This window comes from Balaenoptera ricei, chromosome 17 (genome assembly GCF_028023285.1).
Source record: "Balaenoptera ricei isolate mBalRic1 chromosome 17, mBalRic1.hap2, whole genome shotgun sequence".
Classification (NCBI taxonomy): Eukaryota; Metazoa; Chordata; class Mammalia; order Artiodactyla; family Balaenopteridae; genus Balaenoptera; species Balaenoptera ricei.
Window position 1 is genome coordinate 70,399,971 of NC_082655.1, and position 20,622 is coordinate 70,420,592.

Consider the following 20,622-nt stretch of genomic DNA (forward strand, 5'->3'; position numbering starts at 1 on the left):
ACATCAAGGAATTATTCAAACTTTGTTGGCAGGATTTAGAAAAATTTTGCTACCTTAGTAGTCATAAAATGGTGTTTCAAATCTGGTTTAATTTGTACTTGTTGCATCCCTGTAAGCATAAATATTTACTTAATGCACTTATTTATATTTTTCCATTCATTCTACAGTTATATTTATTGAGCATCTGGGTGTATCACTATTCTAGGGACTGAGGATCTAACAATAAACAGAACAGACAAAAATCTACTTATGGGAATGGTTGATACAGCTCTATGAAAACTATAGTCTATTAGGTACTATATTAAACCAGCATAAGCTTTTCAGACTAAGTTAGCAAAACTTTGGAGTATTTGGCCTTTGCAGGAGGGTAAGAAGCTGGTGCAGCCATGTGAAGGATGAGCATGGTGTACTTTCTGCTCATTTATTTAATAATAATGAGGCGATTTATTTAAAGATTTGGAGTAAGAAATTAAATAATTTATAAACTCATTTTTAAATATAACAAATGAGTTTTCAAAAATAAGACAGTTTTCAAAGAAATTTCCAGCACTTGTCCCCAACCCCTGTCTCCCCTTGGTTCCCCCCCCACCCCATACCTCTGTGGAAAGACTTGAGAAGCATTAACAGACTATTCAAAACTAACTCTTGAGGGCTGAGGAGTAAACGTGTGACAAAGTTCCTTGTGTTTTCAGCTTCTGGTGATTACAAATAAAGCCACTGTAAACATCTGTTTTCCAAAGTGGCTGTTTCATCTGCATTCCTACCGGCAGTGTATGAAAAGTTATACTTGCTCAGCATCTTCATCTTCGCCAACACTTTTTACAGTCCCCCTCCCCCCATTCTAATAGCTGTGTAGTAGTACCTCATTGTGGTTTTACTTTGCATTTCTCTAATGATTAATGATGTGGAGCATCTTTTCATGCTACTTATCTTTTTTGGTGAAGTGTCTGCTCTAATCTTTTGCCCTTTTTTTTTTTTTTTTTTTTTTTTTAATTTTTTATTTTATTTTATTTATTTTTTTTTTTATGGCTGTGTTGGGTCTTCGTTTCTGTGCAAGGGCTTTCTCTAGTTGCGGCAAGCGGGGGCCACTCTTCATCGCGGTGCGCGGGCCTCTCACTATCGTGGCCTCTCCTGTTGCGGAGCACAGGCTCCAGACGCGCAGGCTCAGTAGTTGTGGCTCACGGGCCGAGTTGCTCCGCGGCATGTGGGATCCTCCCAGACCAGGGCTCGAACCCGCGTCCCCTGCATTGGCAGGCAGATTCTCAACCACTGCGCCACCAGGGAAGCCCCTCTTTTGCCCTTTTTATTGCTTCTTTTTTTTTTCTCATTATTGAGTTTTGAGTTCTTTATATACTCTGAATTAAAATTCTTTATTAAATATATTTTGATTAAAACAACGCAAGTCACAGGTTATAATATATTTGAGTATGTGTATTCAAATGACTGTGAACCACTTTAATTCCACACTTTGTTCTTTTTGTAACTAATTTAAATGAATTTGCGATGTTATCTTTCTGAGGAATTATGTTTTTCTCTATCGCTAAAATGAGAGGGACTTAGTTTGCTGTCAAAATCTAAAACAACTCTCTTCAAGCTCTAAAAAGGTACTCCGTATACAACTGACTACAGCCTAAAATATAGTAGAAACTCTGCTTCCTGTTAGGATGTAAATAAGCGGAGTAATGTATGACCCAGGAGTAAAGAAAACACTGTTTTCAAACGACATTACTTTCTAAATTAGGGTTTTGTTTTTTTTTTAAGTCAACTAGCAACACAGTACGGAATGATTTGAAAGAAAAGCTGTTTGACCTTCCCAGAACCCATACCTTGAGAAAAAGGAACTATAAAAAGGCAGGTGTTTTAAGTTTTGAAAGTAGTGCATGCAAGCTCCTCTTAATTCACATTTGCACCTGCATCTCCTATTTGCAAAAATTGATGCGTAAACTTTCAAAATAGCAAAATGTAAGTTTGTTACAATATTAACCTGTGGTTTCGTGCTCCATGCAGTAGAGCATGTTACCTTGCAAATTTGGATCCTTTACCGTTTCTAATACTTACTGTAGTTAATCTACTTTAATGCTACTTGAACTGAGCAGCTTGTAGTTATTAGACTTGAAACCTCTAGAGTAGTTTTAACTGCCAGAAGCTCCTCCAGTGCAATTGCCCCGTCCTCCTGTCTCTCCTGCGAAGGAAGGTCACTTTCTACTGTTGACGACCGTACTCATTTATCTGGGCGAAACTCCCGGTCCGCTCCGGTCTTCCTGCATTCTTCTGGATCAGGGCTCCTTCACCGCGCACAGCAGCTACTTCCCGTAGAGCCGGGGAGGAGATTAAGCACTTTGGAGACCAGCCGCCGACCCGGATTATTTCCCTTTTCCGTTCCAAGCACGTGTCCAGCTAAAAACTTTTTCACCTGTCACACTCCTGCTCATTCTTGATATTCGGTTTCCTGCTACAGAGTCTTCGCTAGTTCATCAGCTACGATGTTTCGCAAAAATAGCTCGCATTTTTGCTTAAACAATAACGGCCGCGCAAATTTTATGGTTAGATTTGTCTCCAGTCCGAAGACCACGCCTCCTAACTAGTGAGGAGGGATGTACCCGAGGACTGAAGAGCTGAGGCCGAGAGAAGGCTGCGGGAACATGCCCTGGCGGGACAGCTCAACCCGGCGGGACAGCTCAACCCTCCGGGACACCGTCCGCGCACCCCGGGAAGTTTGGGCTCCCGCCGCCGCTTCCGGACACGCCTCTCCGCGAGCCTGGAACTCGCTTTCCCAGCAGGCCCCGCGCGGCCCTCGGCGTCCCGCCCCCTCGGGTGCGGCTCTCTGCGCGCTCCGGGTCCTGTCACTGCTGGACCCGCGAGCCTGGCCTGCGGCCCCACCCCCTGGCTCCCAGCTCCTTCCCCGACTCCCGCGGGTTCCAGTCCCGGCTTCCAGCTCCCCAGCCCCGCCCCGAGTCGCGCGCGCTCTCCCCGCTCCGCCCTCGTCCCCCCGCGTGCGGCCGCCACAGCCAATAAGATTCGGGGCCGCGTGCGCAGATTCAAACGGCGGCTCTTGAGGGAGGCTGGGCGCGAGATTCGGCGGTGCGGACAAAACCCTGCGGGAGGTTGTGAGCCCTGCAGGGCTGCTCGCTGCGGGGAGAGGGTGGGGGTCGGCGCCCGCGGCGGAGCCGCGCTGGGACAGCGGCGAAGAGACTGAGAGGTGGCGGGAGGGGCCGGCGGAGGGCGGGAGCGCGCCTCTTGACATGTTGGGGGCATCCCTGACCGGGCCGGGCCGGGGCTAGGAGCGGCGCTGCGGACCGGGGGCGGGTCGCGGTCCGCCCCTCCGTCCTTCTGTCCTGCCCAGCCGGGGACGTGCGTTCCGCACTCGGTTGCCGCGGAGAGGGACCTCGGAGAGGGAAGCGGAGGGAGGGTCGGGGAGAAGGAGCATTAGCCTGAGGCTGGAGGAGGCTGAACTGCGTCCCCGCCCAGCCCGCGCCTATGCGGTACTTGAAGGATGGCGAAGAGGTCGCGCAGGTGGGTGACATCCCTTTCGCCCAGGCCCGTCGGCACAGTGTCGGCTCAGATTCCCTTTCCTTTCCCGCTGCTTCCGCACCAGGCCCTCCCCAGCCGGGGCAGAGGTTTTCTTCCCGCTGCTCCACAGCCGCTTCGGCCCGCTGGCCACAGCGCAGCCGTGACGTGTGGAGTTGGGGACCAGTGTGTTTCAGACTCAGAAAGTGACTAACAGATGCCCAGGTTGCTCTTTTGAGTGACTCTCCCCACAGCGTACATCCAGACCCCCAAACGCTCACAGCCACTTCTTGGTGGGAGTTGGCAGGTAAGTCTGTGCGCTTTCAGGGAATACGCTCCGCAGATGAAAGTGGAAGTGTCCTGCCTGGACGACCTGAAAATGGTGTTCAGAGGGCCTCTTTTTCTCTGAATGACTGGGCCAGTTAAAAATAGGAACTTTGTGATAAACCTGGGTGGGGACCCCTCTGCCATCTTTGCTCCCTTGAAAGGTGTGGAAGTCCTCTGAAGAATAGCTGAGGAGAGAGGACGTTTTTTGATGTTTACTGTAATTACCATACTCATGTTCTCAGCTTTATGTATGTATTTTTAATATCTTCTACTGGGAAGATGCCACACTGTTACCACCAGTAGCTTGATCTTAAAATAAAACAATGTGTTTGAGTCACTTAATATTTTGTGTGTCTGTTGGGCTCTGACTGTGCCTAAGTGTTGCACAGAGGTAGGGCATGTTTTTTTGGAAAACTTGCTAGGATGAATTTACGCTTCTCATTTTTATTTGTCATTATAGTAGCTACTCCTAAATTGTGTGTAGGAATTACTTAGATGACGAAAAACTACGGTATCTTTTAGTTGTCAGTATTATTAAATAAACATGAAAAGATGTTTGACAGGATTTCCAAATGGTTTTATTTATCTAGATCCACAGCCTCAAAGTCTCAACTAGAGGTGTATTTCCCAAGTTGAAATTTAGTACTAGCTTCATTCACTGCAGATTTCTGTTAAAAATTGGCAATAAGTACACATAGTATTTGTTGCTCTTCATTTATTAAGCATCTGCTGCACGTAAGGTATCTTTTGCAGAAATCAGCATAGAATGTAATTAAGTCTTTGTTAGATTATTAGTCTTTGTTAGATTATTACTTTGTAGCAACTACAGAATAGATCAAACTCTTGAGGTGGAACAGATGTACACACACACAGACACTCACACACACACACACACACACACTTCTCTAGAAGAGGGTTTTCAACCTAGGCACTGTTGATATTTTGGATCAGATAATTCTTTGTATTGGGAAGGTGGGGTGGGAGGGGTGCTGTCCTGTGCTTTGTAGAATGTCTAGCAGCACCCCTGGGCTCCACCCGGTGGATGCCAGTAACACCTCGCTTCCCCCGGGTGTGACGATCAAAAGTGTCTCCAGACATTACCAAATGTCTGTTGGGGGCAGAATCACCCAGGTGAGAATTACTACTCTAGAACATCAAGGACCTGATTGACTTCTCAGTCTTCAGAAAAGATAGATATTAAAATCTCCTGTAACTATAATTACTGAGGTATTGATTTAGGCCTTTTCTTTTGAATTTTTAAATATACCTTCATTAAGCAAGGTGACAAGTGAATATTGTCAACTCAATAACAGGAGTTTGTTTATATTCAGTGTGTGGCATTATCTACTTATCAGTATTGATGTTAATCTTATTTGAAACAGTTTCTTGGCTAATGCTGTCATTAGCAGTTAGTTATGGTTAGACATGGATGCTTGAATGTCATAACCCTGCCTTCTCCAGTTAGTTTTTCTGTCCATAACTTGCATATGCTTCATAATAATAGGCTAAGAAAGAAGTGATTTAATGATTAATTTGCCTGTATAAGTTGTTTTATTGACAATACTGTGAGCTTTGAGATCTAAACATTAATTGCACTGTTGACTTTTATTCCTGTCAGCTGTATAAATTAATTGAAATGTATTACAGAATGATTGAAAGAGTCATAAGTCTGGAGTAATTAAATGTGGTGGGGTGAAGCTACACTCCCTATGGGAGTATACAGGTAGAAGATGTGATGAGGAATTATCATCTCTGAATGGTATATTTCTTAGGGTCTTCATACTTGAATGTGTTTTGTGCTCTAAATTATATTTCTTGTATATGTAAATATGACTTATTTATCTTAAAAAATAATAGAATATGAAATGTTTTAAAGGATAAATAATCTACTGGGCAAAGTCTAGTCTCATGCCTTTAAGTATCTTAATAATAAATATGAACCTAATTTATAGTTGAATGAAAAAGGACATAATTCAGTCACTTTAAAATCTCCACTATACAACCATTTAAGTATTTGATTGAAAACTATACTTCGCTGTATAAAAGTTTTGCATAAAACTACAGGCATAAATCCTGTAATAACCTCTCCTGTATGATCTGAAAAAAAAAAAGGAGTAAAAAAATGTTACCTCAGGTTTAAACAACTGAAGGATGTTAGCTCTTTTGATCTTTAAGATAGCTATATATCTCTGATCTGGATTTACATAAAGGAAAAGGTTTATTTGGTGTTGTGACTTTAAATAGTTTTTAGATCCCACTGGGGGTTTTAATGACATAATTTACAGGCAATACTAAAATTGGTATATCTGTTATTAACATGTATTTGATTTTTAACCATATTTATGTATTAAGTAATTAATTTTAGGTTTTAAAAGCCAGTTCCACTCTTAAAAATAAGCTTTAGAAAGTGTCATTTAGAAGCTAGAAGGCCTGTTTAAGTAGGAACAGATTCAGGTATTTACAGTTGAGGTGATTGGTGACTATACTAAACTGGAAAGACAAAAGCCAGCTCTTGAATTGGAAGATGTTTTTCAGTGCGGTATGTGTGTGTGTAGGAAGCAATTTTACTGTGTTGTTTCTAGTGAGATGGGTGTTGTGGGTGAAGAATACTGAAATATGAGAACTGATTTTTAAATCAACTTTGTAATTAGCAATATTGTTTGGGGAAAGCAAGTAAACTCTATAGCCCTGTTTTTTGTCTGTTAATATAAGGGGTTTGGATTTTGTGGTCTAAAAGGTACCATCTAGCTTTAATATAGTTCCTATTTTGAACTCTTTTTGTAATCATCTTTCCTCATTTAAAAATATACACACACTAATGGAATAAAATAGAAATGTTCTTGCATTGTTTTTGTTTATGGATAGCTAGGTAGAAATCCCTTCAGTATTTATTTCATTATTGCTATTGATGGTCAAATAAAGTCGAATTTGTCTTACTATAATGATGCTAGTTTGCAGTCCAGATTTGGAAATAAAATATTCATGTATGCAGTACATCGTATTAACCACTGGGTGGCCTGATTTCACTTTATTAAATCAAACTGGTAAATTTTCATACCTTGAATTCGACTGAACTTAAAAAAATTCACAGTTATCCTGTCAAGACAGTATAATAAAGATGTATTTTTTGATTATGATAAAAATATTCAGACTTGATGCAGTTTGATTTAAAATATTATCAAGTTGAAGTGATTTTACTGGAGCAAATTTTATAAAACTACTGATATTTCTCTAATTCAAATCAGTTTCTATTCAAATAAAAATAAATTAAAAAAATCTCAAATTCTTCCTTTGGCACACTACGTTTTACTCTTTTTTAGGTGGAATAATTGTTGTTCTTTAAAATTGAACTTCTCTTGAATGTTTTATCTTAATATTGCCAAGTGTGAATAGTTTGTGTATTATTTCACAGGGAAAGTTATGACTATCACATCCTATTAGCTTACACCCCAGTGTAGAATTACTCGTAACCATTTTCTTAGCCTAATGAGTCATAGTATTTTTGTGTGTGTGCATATGCTCTTCATTTTGCAGTTTCATAATCACCCTAATCACTTTGTTCATTCATAATCTATAAAAGTTTTTGAATATGGTACTTAGTTTATGTATTAGACAGTTACAGAATAAATATTTTCTTTGACTTAAAAAATAAAACTGGCAGAATGATTCTGGAAACCAAGTCCTGAATGGAGATTCAAAGACCAAATTCCTCTTCAGTTTTTGCTTTGTGACTGGAGAAATAATTTCACCTATTTTTACTGTCTTCTAGATTAGTCACCCTAGGCTAAAAATGGTTTATCTATTTACAGATAGATAGTAGGAAGTTGATTTTATTTAACTATTAGATATTACCAGCATTGATAGCTACAATACAGAAATACTAAAAAATGAAGTAGAAAGCAGAAAAATAAAGCAAATAAAACCACAAATAAAGCAAATAAAATAATGATTTGTTTTGATGGTGTCTAACCATTATTAAGCAATGGGACCTTTTCATTGTTAAATGGTGAAAGTAGAATATTGGTGAAGTTATTTGTGGGGTTTTATCTCTTCCCGTTTTTCTTCGCAAATTGTAGGCATTCTCAGGCAACTTTATGTTGTAGCTAGTGATGAGTTTCTAGGATCTTCTGTCACGCTTGCTTGAAAGTTTTATCATCCTTTCAACGATTACTTAAATAATATAGAAATAACTTAATGCTAAAACTAAGAAGTATTTAGGTAGGTAGATTCTAGGGAAGTCCCAGTGGTAGAGAGATGGATTCTAAGAATTCTACTTTAATCCTCCCTCACACTCAACCAATCAAAAAACCCAGCTTCCTGAACATGATGGCCATGCTGATGCAAGACAGAGAATGAAACCTCTTGTAGAAATAGAAATTTCTCACAAATCAAGTATGTGGTTAAAAAATAAGGCAGGTTTTTGAAGTTAAAATGAATACGTTTTCAGGAATATTATTCCTTGGAAACTAGTCTTTTGACCAAAATAACATATCTGGACTCATATCTTTAACTTAACATATTTTTATAAGAATACTGATAAGGTGAATTTTGTACAGATTAGATGTGATGTTGATATTTTTGTGAATACTCAAAATTTATATGGGTGAGTCCCCAAATTAAAAATTGTTTTCAAATAACCTAATTTTTAAAGCAATCTCAAGTATGCTGTTATGGAAGGTGTTGGGGGTCTGAGGGGAGGGAAGAAAAGAGGGGAACCTGTAAAAAGCATGACTGAGGGCTGTTTGGGATGACAGGAAGTGATAATGTTGCAGGGGACAGTTCTAGGAAAGGTTAGGCAATATTAGTAGACACCCCAAAGAACCCCTTCTGTACTGAATATATTTTTTGTTTGTTTCAGGAGTTTATGCTTCTTAAAATTCTACCACTTGGAGGTGCATTTGGATTTTGAAAGTTCTTATTAATAAATGGGAATGCTTTTTACCTCCTCTTAGAGGTATTTGCATTTGTTAAAAAAAAGTTTTCTTTCTCATGTCAACTTGAGATCAGCTGTATTAAGGGAGGTAAAAGTTTTGATTGGGTTGGGAAGGAGTGAGGTAATTTTGGAATACAGAATACTTGGAGGAGGTGAAAGAGTAAGCAAGATCATTCAGTAATTTTACAAGTGTTTGAATGGCAGGTACTGTGCTTGATGAAGAGAGGTGAACGTATTAGACATGGTCTTTGAACTCCTGAGTTTGCAATCTGGTTGGGAAGGTTGGCAAGTGTGATAGCATTGAGAAGGACGGGTAGGTTCCATGAGTGTGTACAGTGGACAGCAAGCTTCAGTATGGTGTTTCATCTGGTTTACTAGCCTTCTTAGAAATTTATGAAGTCATTGGATCCTGAACCATCTCCAATTTAACAATTTAATCGTGGCTAATCAAGTGATATTTCTGATAGCTGAAGATGGCTGCAAATAACAGGTATTTAATTAAACCTGTGCTTTTATTTTCAGCATAGTTTAACAAAACAATCATATATGGAAATAGGACTGGCAGATTATTAAAATAGACATTAGCTTTAGGGGAGAAAGTATTGGAATAATGAAGTGCATTAAACTAAAGAAGCAGTTAGATGTCATAGGTAGGTGGGTGGGGGATTTGGTGTCTTGTTTGGTCGGATAAGAATAATTTTGGTCCTAATGGAATTGACAAATCAAGGGAAATTAGAAGTTCCTGCAAAGGATCTGTAAACCGTATATATTAAATCTAGGTCTTCATTTTCCACAATGTCTGGTACTTAGAAACGTTAAGTAAATATTAGCTCATGTTATTTTCAGATGCTCATAACTTTATTCAGTCCATTGACTACTCAAAATCCTCTAATTCAGTTTATCATAAAGACCTGCCCTCTTTTCTGGGGTTTTGTGCTCTCATGGCTTTAACTGTTCTCTGTGTGCTGGTGATTGCCAAAACTGTATGTCTACCCTAGACCTGTTACCTGAGCAGAAGATCCATGTGCCCAGTTGTCTTCTAGATCGGCTCTGCCTAGTAGGAGAGCCACTAGTCACATGTGGCTGTTGAGCTCTTGATATGTGGCTAGTCTGAATTGCTATGTACTTTTAATTTTATTTTATTAAAAAATTTTTTTTAATTTAATTTAATTTTTATTTTTCTGATTAGCTCTGTCTGTAGCTAGGAATTCACTTTGTTGCTCCTGGGCTCTTTCTATCAGCTTCATCTTCTTGGTTTTTTTCTCTTTCTCTTTTGCCTTTGGCACTCTCTTCCCTCCTGGACAATGCCACATCAGATTTTGAAGACTTAAGTAAGAAGAAAAGAATGTAAAAAATTTTGTGATTATGTTGATTACATGCTGAATTGACAATTTAAAAATATATTGGGTTAAATATTATTTATTATTAAAATTAATTTCACCTGTTTCTATTTTTTTTAAATGTGGCTACTAAGAAATTACATATGTGGCTTGCATTACATTTCTGTTGGACAGTGCTGTTCTGGATATACCCAGTATCCACCTGTATATTTCTCAAGTGCCTTGAAATCAGTCCAAACTGCTTACTCTCCTCATTCCCTTCTACCTCCCAAAGTTCTGTTTCTCCTTCTATTCGTTATCTCATTGAATAGCTCTATTTATGCTCCCAAAGCCAGAAATTTTGGAGTCGTCCTTGAATCTTCCTCCCATGTCTCTCAGATTCATCAGTTGAAAAATCCTTTTGTTTCTACCTTTTTCATATCTCAGTTTTATGTGCTTCTTTCTATAGCTACTATCACGACCTTAGTTGGTTTATTCTTTTATGGTTTCTTGATTTTTGTCACATTTAGATTTCTTCTACTCAAGGATGTAAAAAATAGAATTCTACCCTTTTATAGTACTATTATGTTTTCATTTTTTTAAGTGTAAAATATTTGCTTCATCTGAATTTTTTATTTTAAAGTAAGACTTTAGCTTTATTTTTTAAGATAGCTACCCAGTGTCTTACCCTTTATTGAAAAGTCCATCTTTGCCCCACTGATTGATATGTTACTATTATAATTTACCAAATTCCCATATGGGTTTTGTTTTTTTCCTTAATGTTCTATTCTGTTCCATTGATTTGAGTATCTGCACATGTGTCAGTACCATTCTGTTTTATTTATTGTTTCTCTACGGTATATTCTGATATTGGGTAGTGCTAATTCTCTCTCTCCTTTTTTAGAACTTTTTTGGCTATTACTGCCTGTTTATTTTTCCATATGAACTGTAGAATCAGCCTGTCTGAGTTCCTCTGAAAATCTATTGGTATTTTTATTCATTTAATCTAAATTTATGAATTAATTTACAGAGAATGGACATCTATAATATTGTTTTCCTTTCCAAGAATGTGCTCTGAATGTTTTTTCATTTGTTCTCCTGTGTCTCATAATAGTGTTTCATTGTTTACTATAACTTGATCTGTATACTCAAATTATTTCTACATATTTTAACTTTTTTTGTTGTTGGTGTTGTAAATGGCTCATTTCTTCCATTGTGTCTTTTAACTGACTGTGTTTTGTATTTTACCATTATCGTTGCCAGGCCCTAATAATTTCTTACTTGGGGTATTGTGAAAGATTACCAACTGGTCTTCCTTCCTCCATCTCTCCACATTCCTGCCAGTGATTTTTGCTGAAACACAAGATACTGGTCTTTTACTCCCTTACTTAAATTCCTTTAACTCTTTAGGTTAAAGGTCAAATAAAGAATAAAGGCCAAACTCCTTAGCATGACATAAAGGTTATCACTTGGCCTCTGCTGACATATCTAGCTTCATTCCTCTGTGTCAGTAAGAACTACAGCTCCTCTCCATTGTATGACTCTTAATTTTTTTTTATACTTTGAATAATCTCGTCGGACATATGTCTGCTAGTCTGAATGGCTTCTTTAGTCGTAACTGTGTATTCAGATTCAGTGGTTGAATTCACATATTTAAATAAAATTCTTGATTTCACAACTGTGTTCTTTTCAGTGAGGATGAGGACGATGACCTTCAGTATGCTGATCATGATTATGAAGTCCCACAACAAAAAGGGTTGAAGAAACTCTGGAATAGAGTAAAATGGACAAGAGATGAGGTGATTATGTGATAAGGCTTACTAATTCCATGCTCGTATTTAATGATTAATAATATATATTAAAGATATTTAAAAACAAAACATGAGAAAAGTTATCCATCAACTAACTTGCACATTAGTTTTCTTCAACCATACATGAATAGCGGGTTGATGTTGAGACTGACAGAATCAGTTTAGTAAATGGGAGAACTTGTGTTATAATGGCTTCAGTCCTTCTAAAAATGGCCACCAGATATGACATGGAAGAATTGGAGAGTATCTATATTCAGGAATAAGGTGAGGGAGAACTTTCTAATTTTTCATACCTGTTTTAATAGGATGATAAGTTAAAGAAGTTGGTTGAACAACATGGAACTGATGATTGGACTCTAATTGCTAGTCATCTTCAAGTAAGTGAAACATTATCTTATATTGCTGACGTGAATGATTTAGGCCATGGGGTTACATTTGCTATTTTTCAGAAATGTGTCTACATTATTTTAGATTTAGGTTTCCTTCCTAAAAACATCTCTTTTGTTCTGATTTTCCTACAATTGGAAGCTTATAAAGTCTGATTTTCTAGTAATTAGTTTATCCAGGGATCTAAAAAGATTACTAATCTAAAACAAAAATGATATGAAGTTTGGGTAGGGCTTTATAAATATTTGCTGATAAATGGTAAAACATTTTGAGAGAAGTTAAATATATTGAAATATTTTGGTAGCTAATTAATAAAACCAGAAAAAGCTACGTTGCTGTGAGAATTAGAAGTAACATATAGGATGTTTGGCACAGTTCCTGACATTTAGCATGTGTTCAATAAATGGAAGTTAAGTTAGGAAAGCTATTTACATTAGCTTTATCAGTTTAATTTCAATGGTATAACAGCAAATGAAGTGAACAGAGAAATGCTACAAGGCTATACAGGAACAGCCTGATTATTTTGAAAAATTGATAACCTTAAAATGGATCAGCACTGATGTACAGAAGCTGTAAATGAAGAAGCTCAGTTTGAATAAAAATAAGTGCACTAGGGGCTTCCCTGGTGGCGCAGTGGTTGAGAATCTGCCTGCTAATGCAGGGGACACGGGTTTGAGCCCTGGTCTGGGAAGATCCCACACGCCGCGGAGCGGCCGGGCCCGTGAGCCACAACTACTGAGCCTGCGCGTCTGGAGCCTGTGCTCCGCAACAAGAGAGGCCGCGATGGTGAGAGGCCCGCGCACCGCGATGAAGAGTGGCTCCCGCTTGCCACAGCTGGAGAAAGCCCTCGCACAGAAACAAAGACCCAACAAAGCCAAAAATAAATAAATAAACTAAAATTAAAAAAAAAAGAATCTACTATTAAAAAAAAAAAAAAAAATTACAGGAGACCAGATTAGAGGATTGCAGGCCCTGCACACACCCTAATTTAAAAAAAAAAAAAAAAAAAAAAAAAGTGCACTAGGCACCAGGACAGAGCTATTGGTAAATAAAGGATTTGTATTTATGTGCTTCTAAATTATCTGTAATCCTGTATATGAACTAATATCTTTGGAAACTGAATCACTAATGAAAAGTTAAGTGTTATTATTATTATCCTTGTAATACATAGGCGTTACTAGGTTGTGACTTGACTAAAATAAGGCTACACTTATTAATCATTTTTGGAGTTTGGCATGTTTCTACATAAGGTTTTATCCTGGTAAATTCATTTTCCTTTTGAACTTCAACACTTAAATAATTTAACTGGTATATAATGCACATCTTCTATCTAGGTATATTTAGTTTTTACTTGATAACTTGGAGGTTGTCATTTATAAACATCCTTTAAATACCATGAGTGGTCTAATAATGCCTTTCAGGATTTTTTAATTGTCTAGAGTTATGTACTGCTATACTATATGAATCCAGACTGCTATGCTGTTTGAGTTCGTATGTCTGCTTTGTATAGTTGTCTGTTTACTCCCTTTTATTCATCAATACATTTCTTTATGGCAGTATCTGTGTTGTAGCTTTGCTTTTTGCTGTGTTATAAGGCAGAGTATAGAGATACATAATTTAACTTCAAATATATGTTGTCTTTATTTATAGTCTAAGCAATGCCGACAACTTTAATTAAAAATGAATTGGGACACGGGCATGTAAAATGAATACTACATTTTTAAAGGATGCTATTGAATACATTATTCTCGAAAACTTTCTTCTTAAGGTTGTGAGATATAAGTTTGGGCTGACTTGCTTTCTGGAAGACAATTGTTCAATAACAAAATCATCTGAATTCTTTCAGAATCGTTCTGATTTTCAGTGTCAGCATCGGTGGCAGAAAGTTTTAAATCCAGAATTGATAAAGGGTCCCTGGACTAAAGAAGAAGATCAGAGGGTAACATGTTCATATTCTTTATTTTCACTGTGTAGGTGGACTTGCTTTTTTTCTTCCTAATACATTGGTTTTTTATCACATAAATACATGTTTAAATCACTTTGATTTGTTCTCTGAGTTACTGCTTGCATAAGAATTGAAACTTGAGTATCTTGAAATGTAGTTTTTTCAGAACTGAGTCAAACCAAATATAATATGTACAGCCTTTGCTGTCTGAAAGTTTGGTTTGCAGAAGGAAAAATACTATCAGCTTAGTCACCTTCTTTAGAGCTTAGGTTAGCAACATTTAGGATATAATTTCTTGTTGAAAATTGAGTTAGCATTTTAAAAACAGAATTTAATTTTATTCTTATTTTATCTGAAAATGTGAGGTGTAAGGAAGTCATTCTTAACTTTCCCTCTTGACCTATAATGAACCCCCAAATAAGACAGATATCAGAGCCTCATGTTCCCAAAGAGTTGGATGATTCAAAAACCAAGGTAATTCTTTGTGTTATGAAAGTGTGAGAAGAATGGGAGAGTTGCTGTCCTCTACTGAGAGTTGCTCTTTAGTTCATGCTCTTTACGGCATAAATGTTGTTAATGTAGTTGGGAAATTAGAGTATTCTTACTGCCACTCAAAGTAAAAAAAAAAACAAAAAACAAAACAAAACAAACAAAAAAACCCCAAACTTCACCAGGCTCAGAACTGATCTGATTTACTTGATGGCCAATGGTAAGTTTTAAAATGTATGATTTGTATCCTTTCAGTTTGAGAAAGGAAGAAATGAAAAGACAGTAACTGTAGATCCTTCCTGCTTCCATAATGATTTATTTGGCTTTCAGCTGAAGCTTTAAAAAAAAAAAAAAAAGTAAGAGTAGAAAATGCTTAAGTCTCAACATTTTTACTGTTATGTCGTATTAATTTTGTATGAAACAATTTAACTTACAAGTCACTTTAATTAACACCTTGTATTTTAGATAAGTTTGGGATCAGTTTTTGAACTTGGCAAATGCTGAAGGAATAGTTACTAGTAAAATTGTTTTTTTAAGTTGCAGTTGTGGTTTGGATTTAATGCATTAAAAATGGCATTCTTGAGTTATGTTTTAAAATTCTGTCAAGGTAGTGCTTTTTAAAAATTGAGATATAATTATGTATTAGTTTCAGATGTACAACATAATGTATATATTGCAAAATGATCACAAGTCTAGTTAATATCTATCCCCATACGTAGTAAACATTTTTTTCTTGTGATGAGAGCTTTTAAGATCTACTCTCTCAGCAACTTTCAAATATGCAATACTGTATTACTAGCTGTAGCCACTATACTCTACATTATACCCCCATGACTTAATTTATTTTAAAAAAGGTAATGCTTTTTCAAACTTTGTTTTCTGTTTCTTAGGTTATTGAATTAGTTCAGAAATATGGGCCAAAAAGATGGTCTTTAATTGCAAAACATTTAAAAGGAAGAATAGGCAAGCAGTGTAGAGAAAGATGGCATAATCATCTGAATCCTGAGGTAAAGAAATCTTCCTGGACAGAAGAGGAGGACAGGATTATCTATGAAGCACATAAGCGGTTGGGAAATCGTTGGGCAGAAATTGCCAAACTACTTCCTGGAAGGTACTTATATAAATGTATATGCATTTTTCTGTACTTAAACTTGATCTTTATTATGTTACTATTAAATATATTTATAAGTACCCCATGACTTTTATTTATAATTAAAATTTAGACTGCAGAATATAAGCAACGCTTTGCGATATTTGTAATATCAGTACATTTTGTGGTAAGGGATATAATTACTTTTTTAATGAAATATTTTATAGCAGTAATTTGTGCAACAAAATGATGGACCTTTAGATTATGTGAACGTTTAATGCACTCCCAAAATTGTGTTTACACATCAGTGCCATTTAAGCAACCTTCTTTGTACAAACTAAGTTGGAATGGAATCTGAGTTGAAGAGATTTCTTTCGTATTGGATTCTATGTATAAGACCAGAGAATAACAAATACACTGGCTGAAAAAAATTGCTATGAAAGTGCATTAGAGAAAATTCAATTCTTAATTAATTATGGTATCATTCAGATCATGAGTAGTGTGTATATATCGATGTGGCTAAAATATAGCACTTTCCTCAGGGGCAGTGATGTGCTAAGTACACTATACACGGCACTGGTTCAAATGTTTCCTAGCTGTCTGTAGTACAGTAGACCAACAATCTTGGGAAAATCCATACCTCACTCGGAAGATACGCACTTGTTTTTTATTGCTGTAATCTCTGTATAGTACTTAATGGTTTATAAAATGCTTTTACATATATTCTTTTTTTTCTTTTTTTTTAGAGAAAGAAAACACTTTTACTGTTGAATAAACATTAAATCAGAATGTGATGCCCATCATAGGCAATCTGATAAGAGATTGCAAAAAACGGAGAGAAATCCCACCTTTCACCCACATAGCCAAGCAGATACGACCCATTACATACAGGTTCTCAAGATAAACAATAACTAGTCCTTAAGTCAGAAGACTTGACAGCACAATTTTATTTCACATAGTTCATCCTATTGTACACTTACCTAGCAATTGGAGTGCCCATCTGTGGTAGTTACTTGGCTTTATATAAAGGAAAAACAAACTTCTCATATCTTTTTTAGAAAGTAGTTTTACAACTTGGATCCAGGTCAGCTAAAGTTGGGCTCCTACCCTCCTGCTGAAACTTGGAGATAGGGTGCTATATTCTTAATTAATCTTCATATACTTGTGAAATATGCAGAGCAAATATTGCTGTCTTTGTTTTGTAGATAAGGAAATTAAAGCATAGTGTTAAGGTTTTTTATCCAAGTTACTGAACCTGGTCTAGGAACTTCTGATGTTTTCAATCTTTGATACATCTTTTTACTGTCCATAGAACCTAGCTTAGTGCTTAGCATAAAGTAGATTCTCAGTAAGTGTTTATGTATTTTAAAAAATTTATACTACAAGTAGCTGTAGGTTGAAGACTTCCATTTTTACAAGGGGAACTTAGGTAAAAGGGGAGCCAATGAACTCTTTCTTTCATAGGTATTTTGTTGTAAGAAGTGAAAAAGAATACTGGGATTCTGTATTTTGTGGTTTGCATTTTATGACCATGTTTGATCTTGGCTTTAGGGCTTTTGCCCTCACTATGCCCTTTACCTGGAATGCTCTTTTTTTTTTTTTTTTTTTTTTTTCTGTTCTTGTATGGCTGGTTCATTCTTGTCATTCAGATCTTAGCTTCACTGTAACCTCACAGAGGACTTCCTGGACCACCTAATCAAAATTACTATAGTTACTCACTTTTCTTATCCTACTTCAAATGATCTGCATTGCACTATTTTTCTTATTATTTATTTTTTTGTTTTTCTCTTCCTTCCTCCTTCCCTGCCCCCATGCTTCCAGTGAGAATTTAAAGCCCCATGAGAGCTGGGACTTCCTTTATCTTATTCACTGCTGTATCTCCAGTCTTTAGAATTTTATCTGACATAGAGACATACAGTTTATTTTTTGAATTAAAAAAAGTGTCTAATTTCACCAGTTGTAAAAATTTGTTTTAAGTACTTTGTATACTTTATACAGTGTTAACATTTATGGAATCCTCTTTTTCTTTTTAAATATATACTTTATTAGGACTGATAACTCTATCAAAAATCACTGGAATTCTACTATGCGAAGAAAAGTGGAGCAGGAAGGCTACTTACAAGAAGGAATAAAATCAGAACGATCTTCATCTAAACTTCAACACAAACCTTGTGCGACTATGGACCATTTGCAAACCCAGAATCAGTTTTACATACCTGTTCAGGCACATATTTTTAATACCTTTATTATTTAAAAAATATCTTTATTTTTTCTTTAGTTTCTTTAGGGAAGGTGTTTTAGTTTCTTAATAGGACAAAAACAACATATATTAAGAGGAATGGACATTTAAATTTCCAAACTGAAGAAATATGCCATGGCTAGCTGTTAAACCATTAGTGGAAGTTTATCTCTACTTGTTTTGATTGATAAATATTTTGAGAACAAACTCATTAAAATATTTCCTTTTATATATAATTTTTACGTTATCTAGTTAAGAAACTTAGTATGTACATTTCCTAATACTATCATTCTTTGAATCTTCATGATTCAAAGCTAATGATCATTTGTGCTTTAATAGTGATTGTAGTTTACTTTTTAAAAAAATTTTGTGTAATTGTAGTATTGCTTACCTCTAAGAGGTAAGTGTATATAAAATGGTTTAGAGGAGAAGATAGTCAAAAATCATTCAAGCCATCATTTTGGAGTGTGTGGTAAATAATTGGTTCTTTGATGGCATTCAACTTTGCTTTTCCCTCATCACTCAACTGACTGAGTGACTTCAGCCTTTGTTTACACAGGTTCATTGGAGATGACCCACGTTCATCATAGGGCAAGCTCTGTTTTCCTTACAATGCATTTTCCTACCTGCAAGAAATTAGGAGTTTTCATAAGATTTGTTTTACGTTTTCCTGTCTATTTGTCTGTCATGCCATTTTTCGTGTTGAACAGTTCTTGGTTCTTGTCACATAAAATGTAAAGATAAAGTATCTACCAAAAGATAAAATTTGGCTAGTTGTTAACAGTCTGTGCTAAGTATGCCACAGATTTGATTTTATTCCACTAAAGTGGACATTATTTTTTTAGACCTAATTTTAAAAGAACCACTTAAAAAAGGTAGTGACATCTTAATTTACAAATAGGAAAACGCGTAAAGACAGTATAGTTATCTGCTGATACTCAGTACCTTAAGGTTTTTATGGTCTGTTTCTTTACATTTTTCTTTAGAGTCCTAGATTTCAGCAGCATAAACTGAAACATTCTGCTTCTATCTTAGAAAGGTTATCATTTAAATTTATTTTTTTAACTCATAGGAAGATAATTTTTTAAATTATTTGGGGCCAATGGAGTGTTTAACACTCTCAATCAAAATATATTGGAAAGTAAGGGTATTTCTTGTACTTTAAGAATTATTTACCTTACTTTTAATAATTCTTGACAGGTTTGTGTATTCATAGTTCAATTCATTTAAACTGCTAAGAAGATAATACTAATTTTGACTTGAAAGAAAAAAATGGATTGGTTTGAAATCCTGTCACAGATTAAAATGAAAAGTTTGAGAAAGATAAGTTTCTAATTCGTTGGAAGCTGAGCAATAACTGATACTAATGAAGTGTTGTGAAAATTAAGTTCCATGTTAGAAGTTATATATAATGTTTCTGCATTATATAGTGATTTAGGTAGGCCATTATGGAAAATAGACAATTTCATATTTATATTTATTAGATTTTAAGGTTTTAAAAAACACTTCTCATATTTCTCCCTACCACTGCTCACTAGGTTTGCATGCAACTTCAAAATTTTTATTACAGATGCTTCAGAAAAGAAACAGAATAATTCTTAGTCTATTTTCAGAGTCTTAAAAAGTACATGAGTGATTCTGATTGTTTTTCTGAGACAAGTAATAGAAGCAGCCTCTGTTTTCATATCTTTCTGTACAGAGATTGGCATGGGGTGGTGGTAGAAGTAGGAGATAAGAATATTGAAGACTTGCTTTAGGCTCCAACTTCGAGAGTGCTTCATATGGACCAGCCCCTTCCTCTGAAGGATAGGAACACAATTACTTTGTCTTCTCCAGGAGGCAGAGCAATCCTTTAATAGCAGATTTTTAAAAATACTTGGTGGATATTGTAGATAATAGATAGACTGACTGGGTGATAAATCTAGCCCAGGTAATTCTCATATTTCATTCAGGAGAAAATAGGTCTTTGCTAAGAGTTATGACTTTTAATCAGTAGGTCCTAAGATTAAAGATGTAGTTATTAAGGAACTATTATATGTATAAATATTCAGAGTTAACAGAGATACTGAGTGTTTCATGTTGATTTTCAGTTTTTGTGCTTTGCCTCAGATTTTTAAAAATTTCTAGAGTGTTATATATATGATATTAATGTTTTAATTACTTTTTAGATCCCGGGCTATCAGTTTGTGTCACCTGGAGGCAATTGTGTAGAACATGTTCAGCCTTCTTCTGCCTTTATTCAGGTAACTTTTTATTTATAAAAAGCAGAAAACCAAAACAAACCCAAAGGAAACACTTTCAAACATTTTCAGATCTAATAGTGCCTGTTTCCTCATCTATAAAATTAGGGCAAAAATAGTACTATCTGGTCTATTTACTTTGAGTATTATAACATTAAAGGAGAAAGTTTGTGTGTTTGAGAAATATAAACTGTACAAATGATAAGTAGTTCACAACACCAGTAAGGTGGTTCTTTCATTCTTCCAACTTAGAGCATTCAGGTTATGAATGGACATATTTTTGCTAAATTGGATAGAATATATCTATTAACATTCAATAAATTAAAACAGACTCC

At 36.1% G+C, this 20,622-nt stretch overlaps 1 protein-coding gene across 2 annotated transcripts in view; it reads left to right on the top strand.

The window, feature by feature from the left end:
• Positions 1 to 3,317: 3,317 nt before the first annotated feature.
• The window catches only part of MYBL1 (MYB proto-oncogene like 1), a 33,293-nt gene continuing 15,988 nt past the window's right edge, over positions 3,318 to 20,622 (top strand). For both annotated transcript variants that reach the window (XM_059901219.1, XM_059901220.1), the window contains exons 1-7: positions 3,318 to 3,513; positions 11,780 to 11,885; positions 12,203 to 12,274; positions 14,131 to 14,223; positions 15,609 to 15,829; positions 17,858 to 18,032; positions 20,216 to 20,290. In XM_059901219.1, the coding sequence (XP_059757202.1) occupies positions 3,494 to 3,513; positions 11,780 to 11,885; positions 12,203 to 12,274; positions 14,131 to 14,223; positions 15,609 to 15,829; positions 17,858 to 18,032; positions 20,216 to 20,290 (762 nt within the window). In that variant the 5' untranslated portion in view covers positions 3,318 to 3,493. The remainder of the gene's footprint in view (positions 3,514 to 11,779; positions 11,886 to 12,202; positions 12,275 to 14,130; positions 14,224 to 15,608; positions 15,830 to 17,857; positions 18,033 to 20,215; positions 20,291 to 20,622) is intronic.